We start from the raw sequence: 11,455 nt of genomic DNA on the forward strand, positions 1-11,455 counted from the left end.
AAATTATTACAGTGAGACCCTCGGCACCCTATACCTATGATGAGGGATATATATATATAACAAGCTGTGAACAAAGCAGGCTGGCAGCTCTGAGTGTTCTCCCTTGTGAACAAAGCAGACTGGCAGCTCGTAGTGTTTAGGACTCCAGCATGAGTCTGAAATGCTTGCTGCCAGGACTGGTAGGGAGACTCCTAGTGGTCATTTCTTCAAAGTGGAAAATTAAATAGAAAGAAGCATATTTTTTAATAACATGCAATTGTAAAGTTATTCTGCATACATTAACCTCTTCAGGACATAGGGCGTATGGATACGCCCTGCATGCCGAGTCCTTAAGGACCGAGGGCGTATCCATACGCCCGTGGGAATTCCGGCCCCCACCGCTAGCCGGTTGGGGACCGGAGCCGGATGCCTGCTGAAATCGTTCAGCAGGCATCCCGGCATATCGCCCAGGGGGGTCATTATGTCCCCCCATGTCGGCGATCGCCGCAGATCGCTGGACAATTCAGTCCAGCGATCTGCGGCGATTCCGGGTCAATCGGGTCTCCAGTGACCCGGTGACCCGGAATTACTGGCTGTTCGGGGCCGTCTCTGACGGCTCAGAACAGCCAGAGCCTGCAGGGGTGAGGTGGCACTGGTGCCACCTCACGATCGCCCTGATTCGTCGGCCGGATTACCGGCCGACCAATCAGGGCGCCTGCTGCGGGTGTCACTCCCGCACCCGCTCCGCCCCTCTTCCGGAGGACGTGAGCGGGTGCGGGACGTGCACCCCGGGTGCTGGGGACCCCGATCCCCGGCGCCCCTGTTGGGATCGGGGCCCCAGGAGCGGCGGCGGCGGCGGAGACGACGAGGGACTGACCTGTGCGGCGAGGATCGTTGGAGGTGAGTGACAGCCTCCTGCTGTTGCTTAGCAACAGATCCCAGCATGCAAAAAGGGCATGCTGGGAGCTGTAGTTATGCAACAGCAGGAGGCAGACCACCACAACTCCCAGCATTCCCTTATGGGCATGCTGGGACTTATGGTTTTGCAACAGCTGGAGGCACATTCTTTCTATGGAAAAGTGTACCTTCAGCTGTTGTGTAACTACAACTCCCAGCTTGCACAAACAGCTAAAGTGCATGCTGGGAGTTGTAGTGGTGCATCTGCTGGTTGCATAACTACAACTCCCAGCATGCCCGTTGGCTGTCGGTGACTGCTGAGAGTTGTAGTTTTGCAACAGCTGAAGGCACACTGGTTGTGAAACTCAGAGTTTTTTTTTACCTAACTCAGTGTTTCACGACCGGTGTGCCTCCAGCTGTTGCAAACTACAACTCTCAGCAGTCACCGTACACCATGCACCGTACATGCTGGGAGTTGTAGTTTTGCAACAGCTGGAGGCACACTGGTTGTGAAACACTGAGTTAGGTCACAAACTCAGTGATACATAACCAGTGTGCCTACAGCTGTTGCAAAACTGCAACTCTCAGCAGTCACCGACAGCCAACGGGCATGCTGGGAGTTGTAGTTATGCAACAGCTGGATGTTCCCCCCAATGTGAACGTACAGGGTACACTCACATGGGCGGAGGATTACAGTAAGTATCTGGCTGCAAATTTGAGCTGCCGCAAACTTTCTGCTGCAGCTCAAATTGCCAGCGAGAAACTACTGTGAACCCCCCGCCCGTGCGACTGTACCCTAAAAACACTACATTACACTAACACAAAAAATAAAATAAAAAGTAAAAAACACTACATATACACATACCCCTACACAGCCCCCCTCCCCTCCCCAATAAAAATGAAAAACGTCTGGTACGCCACTGTTTCCAGAACGGAGCCTCCAGCTGTTGCAAAACAACTCCCAGTATTGTCGGACAGCCGTTGACTGTCCAGGCATGCTGGGAGTTTTGCAACAGCTGGAGGTACCCTGTTTGGGAATCACTGGCGTAGAATACCCCTATGTCCACCCCTATGCAAGTCCCTAATTTAGGCCTCAAATGCGCATGGCGCTCTCACTTTGGAGCCCTGTCGTATTTCAAGGCAACAGTTTAGGGTCACATATGGGGTATCGCCGTACTCGGGAGAAATTGTGTTACAAATTTTGGGGGGTATTTTCTGCTTTTACCCTTTTTAAAAATGTAAAATTTTTGGGAAAACAAGCATTTTAGGTAAAAAAAATTTTTTTTTTTTTACATATGCAAAAGTCGTGAAACACCTGTGGGGTATAAAGGTTCACTTAACCCCTTGTTACGTTCCCCGAGGGGTCTAGTTTCCAAAATGGTATGCCATGTGGGTTTTTTTTTGCTGTCCTGGCACCATAGGGGCTTCCTAAATGCGGCATGCCCCCAGAGAAAAATTTGCGTTCAAAAAGCCAAATGTGACTCCTTCTCTTCCGAGACCTGTAGTGCGCCAGCAGAGCACTTTTCACCCCCATATGGGGTGTTCTCTGAATCGGGAGAAATTGGGCTTCAAATTTTTAGGGGTATTTTCTGCTATTACCCTTTTTAAAAATAAAAAATTTTTGGGAAAACAAGCATTTTAGGTAAAAAATTATTTTTTTTTTTTACATTTGCAAAAGTCGTGAAACACCTGTGGGGTATTAAGGTTCACTTTATCCCATGTTACATTCCCCGAGGGGTCTAGTTTCCAAAATGGTATGCCATGTGGTTTTTTTTTTTGCTGTTCTGGCACCATAAGGGCTTCCTAAAGGTAACATGCCCCCCAAAAACCATTTCAGAAAAACGTACTCTCCAAAATCCCCTTGTCGCTCCTTCCCTTCTGAGCCCTCTACTGCGCCCGCCGAACACTTTACATAGACATATGAGGTATGTGCTTACTCGAGAGAAATTGGGCTACAAATACAAGTAAAAATTTTGTCCTTTTACCCCTTGTAAAAATTCAAAAATTGGGTCTGCAAGAACATGTGAGTGTAAAAAATGAAGATTGTGAATTTTCTCCTTCACTTTGCTTCTATTCCTGTGAAACACCTAAAGGGTTAAAACGCTGACTGAATGTCATTTTGAATACGTTTGGGGGTGTAGTTTTTATAATGGGGTCATTTATGGGGTATTTCCAATATGAAGACCCTTCAAACCCACTTCAAACCTGAACTGGTCCCTGAAAAATACTGAGTTTGAAAATTTTGTGAAAAATCGGAAAATTGCTGCTGACCGTTGAAGCCCTCTGGTGCCTTCCAAAAGTAAAAACACATCAATTTTATGATGCAAACATAAAGTAGACATATTGTATATGTGAACCAAAAAAAAATGTATTCGTAATATCCATTTTCCTTACAAGCAGAGAGCTTCAAAGTTAGAAAAATGCAAAATTTTCAAATTTTTCATCAAATTTACGGATTTTTCACCAAGAAATGATGCAAGTATCGACAAAAATTTACCACTATGTTAAAGTAGAATATGTCCCGAAAAAACAATCTCGGAATCAGAATGATAACTAAAAGCATTCCAGAGTTATTAATGTTTAAAGTGACAGTGGTCAGATGTGCAAAAAACGCTCCGGTCCTTAAGGCCAAAATGGGCTCCGTCCTGAAGGGGTTAATCTATAATATATCAAAAGTTTTTTTTGATGAGAGGTACCCTTTAATACATTGTGGATATGTTCAACTTCATATATGAAATATCCAGGGCACTTCATGAGACACACTCAGTAAGGTGATCTGAGCAACCATTACCTCACTATACCTGTATGAGAACGTTTGTGCAGCTCGAGATTACTGGGGTGCTTGAACCTCTTCCCGCACACATTACAGGAGCAATGCTTGGGGGCAGGAGCACTCTGATCTTCCAGGTTAGGACTTTCCTCTCTTTCTGCCTCAATATTTTGTTCCACGGTGTCCAGCATTTCCTCGTCTGCTTCTTTTTCTAAAAAGTTCTTCTCCGTACTCTCCAGCTCCACATTTGGGAAGGTGGTCTCCTCTACAGCTTTGTGTAGGACCCCTATCGGTTCAGAAGATTCCTCTGCCGCCTTCTGAGACCTGAGAAAGTTTAACTTCTTTAAGTGAATAGCTTTCTTCAGACGCATCTCTTGAGGGAACTGTAATGAGGACGTCTCTGGATCCTGGGAAGTAACAAATGTTTGTGAGAAGGCGGGTAAGGGTTCAAGGGGTAAGGAGTCAGATGGGGCCAGGATAGACTCAGAGTTATTTAAGGTCCAAGGCTGAGGTTCAATGCTGGGCTCTGTACAGACACTCGATGCTGTCAGCTGTTCTGCCGCTTTGTCTGCCGTCTCCTTGTAAAATAGTTTACTGTAAAAATCCCGTAACTTATAAGGTTGCCCGAACTGCTTTAAATGACTCTCCTTGTTACTGGGGTTGAAGGAAGCCGGCACGTTCTTGGATACGTCACTAGAAGAAGTGTTCCCTTTATCGGCCTGTGGTGGTCTCTCATCTGTTATGGGCTCCTCCAGGAGCGATGTGTTAAGATGATCATTGGAAATCGGATTATTAAATGTGGTATAAGTGCCCTGGAGAGGTAGAGAACTGTTACATGGCATGGAAGGGACAGGATCGACATTTGTGGTCAGCTTTAAGAAGCTGTAACACAGGTTTAAGACGTTTTGGACCTGAAGACATTGTGCAATGTCCAACATAACTTGAATGTTATCATTGTTTAGGTCCAGGTGAGAGGTATACATGAAGTCCAAAATCTGACCTATACCGCCAATGTTCTTAATGTTTAAATGAAAGACGTCATTTTTCTGGTTTGAAGAGTTCTGAAAGAGAGATCTGTCAGAGAAAGAGAACAGAAAGAGAATGTGAAGGCAATGTCTGACGTAAGATCTCTAGATAACATGGAACAATAAGAAGGTTGTTAATAAACCTCACAGGATTGCCAGGTCCCAGCCCAATACGCCAATATATACTATACACATTATATATATATATATATATATACACACACATATACATATACACACACACACATATATATATATATATATATACACACACACACACACACACATATATATATATATATATATACACACACACACACATATATATATATATATATATACACACACATATATATATATATATATATATATATATATATATATATGTGTATATATGTATATTAAGGTAGTTATCGAGGCTTTAACCCCTTAACGATGCAGGACGTAAATGTACGTCCTGGTGATATGGTACTTAACGCACCAGGACGTACATTTACGTCCTGAGCATAACCGTGGGCATCGGAGCGATGCCGGCATCATGCACGGCAGGTCCCGGCTGTGGATCGCAGCCAGGGACCTGCCGGTAATGGCGGACACCCACGATCCCGCAGATGTCCGCCATTAACCCCTCAGATGCTGTTATCAATACAGATCACGGCATCTGCAACATCGCGGTCACTTAACAGGATAATCGGATCGCCCGCAGCGCTGCCGCGGCGATCCAATCATCCTGCATGGCAGACGGAGGTCCCCTCACCTGCCTCCGCTGCCTTCCGGGAGTCTTCTGCTCTGATCTGCCTTCCCGCAGACCAGAGCAGAAGATGACCGATAACCCTGATCAGTGCTATGTCCTATACATAGCACTGAACAGGATTAGCAATCGAATGGTTGCTATAAATAGTCCCCTATGGGGACTATGAGAGTGTAAAAATAAAAGTAAAAAAAGTAAAAAAATAAAGTAAAAAAAATGTGAAAAACCCCCTCCCCCAATAAAAACATAAATTGTCCCATTTTCCCTATTTCACCCCCAAAAAGTGTACAAAAATTATTTTATACAGATATTTGGTATCGCCGCGTGTGTAAATATCCGAACTATTAAAATAAAATGTAAATGATCCCGTACGGTGAATGGCGTGAACGTAAAAAAAAAAGAAAAAGTCCAAAATAGCTGCTTTTTTATAACATTTTATTCCAAAAAAAAAAAAAATGTAATAGAAGTTTTGTATAAGCAAATATGGTATTAATAAAAAGCACAGATCACAACGCAAAAAATGAGCCCTCATACCACCGCTTAAACGGAAAAAATGAAAAAGTTATAGGTCTTCAAAATAGGGGGATTTTAAACGTACTAATTTGGTTAAAAAGTTTGCGATTTTTTTTAAGCGCAACAGTAATAGAAAAGTTATAATCATGGGTATCATTTTAATCGTATTGACCCACAGAATAAAGAACACATGTCATTTTTACCATAAATTGTACGGCGTGAAAACAAAACCTTTCAAATTTTGCAAAATTGCGGTTATCTTTTTAATTTCCCCACACAAATAGTATTTTTTTTGGTTGCGCCATACATTTTATGATAAAGTGTGCGATGGCATTACAATGGACAACTGGTCGCGCAAAAAACAAGCCCTCATACTAGTCTGTGGATGAAAATATAAAAGAGCTATGATTTTTTGAAGGGGAGGAGGAAAAAAGGAAAGCGTAAAAATTAAATTGTCTGAGTCCTTAAGGTCCAAATGGGCTGAGTCCTTAAGGGGTTAAAAAACAAATCCAACTAATTTATTTCAGAAACAGCACCGCTCCTGTCCTCAGGTTGTGCGTGGTATTGCAGCTCAGTTTCATTGAAGCCAAGTTTTCACACACCAAGTTGAGGACAGGTGTGGTGCTGTTTTTGGAAGAAATTAGCTCTGTTTTTTCGATAGCTGGATAACCCCTTAAGGAAATAAGACAATACACTATCTGGGAAATGTATCATACTTTTATGCCTGCTTTCAGGTGTAAAAAAGTTGCAAATGTTTGTGCAAAGCCAGATTACCTATGCGCCAGAGATACAAGAGTACAGCACTTGTGTATCCCTTGGTGGTGCGTGACGACCCCACCCCTTCATATACAGGGAGAGCCAGGACCTCATTCTGAAGATTGCAGGGGTCTTTGCAGTTGGTCCAGCTTTAAACACTGGACCGATATAAGAAAATGGTTGTCGTTACATTTACCAGCCAGGGCATTCTTTTGTCCCCTCTGTCTGACCTTTGAAACCACTTTGAAGAAAAACAGAGCTAACTTCTTTTTTTTAAACACAGCACCGCACCTGTCCTCAGGTTGTGTGTGGTATTGCAGTTCAGTTTCAATAAAGTGAATGGAGCCACTTTGTAATACACCACACAACTTGAGGATGGGTGTGGTGCTGTTTTTTTTAGAAGAATTATCTATTTCTGGATAACCTTTTAAATGTAGGGGAAAAAACTGTGTAAACCCAATTTAGGTCAGATGTAGGAGCTGTGGTATCTCCGTGCCCCTCTTTGCGCTAAAGAAGAAAAAAAAATAATAATATATGCAGACATTTTTCTACAAACTGGATACTATTTACCATTTTGGCCGCAGAATTATATCTTACCGAAAATACTGGCTGAAAGCAGCAAGCACATTCTTGTGAGCCTTGAAGCAGACGCCTTTCACCACCAGCATGCAGTCACACAGCAGTCCTTGGATACGCTGCTCATGAAGCTGCTGGAGAAGGTGACAACTGTGACTCGCAGCTGGCTCCATTCTGTATAACCATTTCAATACTCTAGAAATGAGAAGAAAAAGTCATGTAAGTATTTCCAGGTTTGTATTTTGTACCTTAGGTCAGTGTTATCCAAACTGTGGACCTCCAGCTGTTGCAAAACTACAGCACCCAGCATGCCCGGAGAGCAAACTGGCTATGAAGTGAGCTCAGCTTCTAAACATGATTTATAGAGTGAGAGCAGGCGCAGGGCGTACACTTACACCCTATTTCCTTTAGGGATTAAACTTTTATTATGGAAGATAGAAGATAGGTAGGTTTTTATTTTAATAAACATTTTTATATTACCTATTCATACTTTTTTAAGTCCCCAAAGAGGAATATTACAAGCAATTGTTTGATAGCATAGCATTGATCAGTGCTATCGGGGATTAGCTGCCTGTAGTACCCTGTACTTACAAAGCAATGATCCGGATGCCATTTTAGCTCCCAAACCCCGGCCACAATGCAACTGTAATTTCATCCTTTAGATGCCGTACTCGGCATTGATCAGGGCATCTAAAAAGTCAATGGTGACCATCAACGTGATTACTGATGTCCGCCATTGACTGTGAGTATCAGCTCCTGATAGCAGCCATCACTCACCATCTATGACGTGAGCTTCATAGACAGTTAACACTGCATAAAGTAAATATAGGTAATTTTGTGTTAAAGTATTCCTGCCTATGATGTAACTATGCCTCTTTATTGCTAGGGTATGTTCACATATAAAAAGTGCACTACATCCCGGATATACATTGGTAAGGAAGTAGAAAGGTTAAGTCGACGTATACCAAAAAGTAACCATTGCGTTCAATAGACTGAACATGGTCTACTACACATGATTGCGTTCCATGTATTTCTCATTTTTATACTGTTCTTATGGGCCCTAACAGTATATGCTCAGAAACAGAACTTAGTCACTAGTTGACAACCTCAGTCCACTCAACTTAAAGGGGTAATCCGATGGAAAACTATTTTTTTCATATCAACTGGCTCCAGAAAGTTAAACAGATTTGTAAATCACTTCTATTAAAAAATCTTAATCCTTCCATTAATTATCAGCTGCTGAAGTTGAGTTGCTCTTTTCTGTCTGGCAACAGTGCTCTCTGCTGACATCTCTGCTTCTCTTGGGAACTGCACAGAGTAGAGATTTGCTATGGGGATTTGCTTCTACTCTCAACAGTTCCCGAGACAAGTGTCATCAGAGAACACATCCGTTTGTAACCGTCTGCACTCATTTCGGTTTTTTTGACAGCAGAAAAAAACAGCACATGCAGTATTTTTTTCTTCCGTCAAAAAAAACGAAGAAAAAACGGCTACAGTAAATTTAACATTGAAGTCTATGGAAAACGGACGAGCCTTTAATGTCATCTGTTTGCATCCCTTTTGTCTATCCGTTTTTTGATCCGTTTTTACTTCTGAGCATGCTCAGAATCAAAAAAATTTTTTTTTGTTTATTAACTGAACAATAACGGATACAAATGGATAACATCCATTTGCATCCGTTATTGTCCTTTTTTTTTTTTTTTTTTTTGACGGGAGAAGAACGGTACAGGTCTAGACGGCCGTGTGAACGCAGCCTTACCCTAAACAGAAAAGTATGCTGCTTCCTCTATGCACTCCCCCCCTCCCTGGCTTCTGATCAGGTCCAGCCCCCCACCTTATTATTGTACAATAACCACTATCACATAATAACACAGAGCAGATATTTCCGTATATTTGAACACAGACATCTACTATACAGATTTCATTCAGTCCCCGAGTACAGAGAGCGGCTGCGTACATTGTGACGTAGAGAATTAGAGGAGACTGTGCCGGGGGAAATGGGAACGTCTGCTACAATTACATACACAGGAATAACCATAATCTCCTCTGTAATGAAAAGCTACAGAGAATCAGCTGATCTCCACATAGGAAATAACAGAGCAAAGTCATCACAAGACATGGACTACACAGTCCTGACCACTAGTTATCCACAAAGCTTACTGCTTCCGTGTTCTAGATCTTTTAGTCCAGTGGTCTCAAACTATGGCCCTACAGATGTTGCAAAACTTGCCCTCACAGCATGCCCGGACAGCCAACGGCTGTCCGGGCATGCTGTGAGGGGAAGTTTTGCAACATCTGGAGGTCCACAGTATGAGACCACTGTTTTAGTCAGATGTTTCTATAGTTACTGAAGTACAATAATAAGGATTTTTATAAGTTTTTAAACTTTTATTGACAAATACATCGAGTTACAAAGAATCAATATCAATATTACTTTTGCCTAGTTTAGGGCTCGACATACCCTAGATGCCAGGTCGCCATGGTGACTGAGAATTGTGTCCTGGCGCCTAGGTTTTTGCCAACCCTTTACATTAAGGGTGCATTCCCACTTGGCGTATTTTGCTGCGTATTTGCTGCTGCGTATTTTCCTACCCATTGACTCCAACAGGAAAATAAAATACGCAGCAGCAAATATGCCATGTGGGAATGCACCCTAAAAGAGTATTCCAGTCATGAAAAAACGTATCCACTATCCTAAGAATAGGGAATAAGTTTCAGATCACAGGGGGGGTCGACTGTTGGGACCCCCCACGATCTCCCGTACAGGGACCCGACAGCGCACAGGAAGGTGGAGTGTCGATCACCGCACGAAGCGGTGGCTGACACGCCCCCTCAATACAACTCTATGGCAGAGCCGGAGTGCTGCCTTCGGCACTCTCACAGCGCTATGGCACTCTCTCTGCCATAGCGCTGTATTGAGGGGGCGTGTTGGCTGCCACTTCGTGTGGTAGCCGACACACGCTATCTGGCCAGAGAGCCGGGGCCCCATACAAGAGATCGCAGGTGGTACCTAAGGGTAGGGGATAAGTTTTTCAGGACTGGACTACTCCTTTAAAAGGATAGTCCAGGGAATTGAACTTATCAGACACCTTTGCCTTATCACAGGATAGATGATAGATGTCTGATCACGGGGGGGTCCGACCGATGGGACCCCCGCAATTTCCTTTACGGGGCTCTGCCTACTTACACATCCTTGGTGCACTCTGGCCCCCACCTTCCCAGATGGAGACAAGTGATAGCCCACTCATGAAGGCGGGACATGGCTGCAACAGGTGATTGACCGAGTAGGCCGACATTTGCAGGTGGGGCGTAGTGGTTGGACCCACCACAATCAGACACTTGTGAATGTGCGAATGTGAATAGACAACCAACGCAATATGTCCACGATTTTGTGCTCACATTTTTACAAATGAAATATTCCTGAAAATACACTGTGTGACCTAAAAGGATAATACATAGGCATATAAAGGCAAGCAGAGAACATGCTATGGTGTAGTCTCTAAAGTGCAAAAATCCTAGTCATATACTGTGAGAAAGGAGACGCCAAATCAGTATTTTCGAACCAGGGTGCCTCCAGCTGTTGCCTTTGGCTGTCCGGGTATGCTGAGAGTTGTAGTTTTGCAACAGCTGGAGACCCCCTGGTTGGGAAACACTGTTCCAGGTAGATCAAACACAATGCTGTAGGTTGGTCAAATACGTATTACAAGTGAAAATAAACTACTAAAAGCGTAAAGAAGCACTCAAAAGCTGCACCAAATAGAGAACTCCATACTTACAGACATGTGTAAATTAAAAGAGGTACGCCGGTGGAAAACATTTTTTTTTTTGGTCTTTTTAAGTCAACTGGCTCCAGAAAGTTAAACAGATTTGTAAATTACTTCTATTAAAAATGTTTAATCCTTTCAGTACTTATTAGCAGCTGTATGTTACAGAGTAAATTCTTATCTTTTTGGATTTCTTTTCTGTCTGTCCACAGTGCTCTCTGCTGACACCTCTGTCCATGTCAGAAATTGTCCAGAGCAGGGAAAATCCCCATAGCAAACCTATCCTGCTCTGGACAGTTCCTGACACGGACAGAGGTGTCAGCAGAGAGCACTGTGGAAAGACAGAAAAGAAATCCAAAAAGAAAATAATTTCCTCTGTAGTATACAGCTGCTAATAAATACTGGAAGGATTAAGATTTTTTTA

At 43.2% G+C, this 11,455-nt stretch overlaps 1 protein-coding gene across 1 annotated transcript in view; it reads right to left on the reverse strand.

Annotated features, from left to right (window-relative positions):
• ZBTB49 (zinc finger and BTB domain containing 49) overlaps nucleotides 1-11,455 on the reverse strand; it is a 28,546-nt gene that overhangs the window by 16,087 nt on the left and 1,004 nt on the right. Inside the window, exons 2-3 of the mRNA XM_056555136.1 lie at nucleotides 7,289-7,462; nucleotides 3,678-4,720 (exon numbers count right to left, since the gene is read on the reverse strand). Coding sequence (XP_056411111.1) covers nucleotides 3,678-4,720; nucleotides 7,289-7,440 — 1,195 coding nt within the window. The 5' untranslated portion in view covers nucleotides 7,441-7,462. The remainder of the gene's footprint in view (nucleotides 1-3,677; nucleotides 4,721-7,288; nucleotides 7,463-11,455) is intronic.

Source organism: Hyla sarda, chromosome 1 (genome assembly GCF_029499605.1).
Source record: "Hyla sarda isolate aHylSar1 chromosome 1, aHylSar1.hap1, whole genome shotgun sequence".
Classification (NCBI taxonomy): domain Eukaryota; kingdom Metazoa; phylum Chordata; class Amphibia; order Anura; family Hylidae; genus Hyla; species Hyla sarda.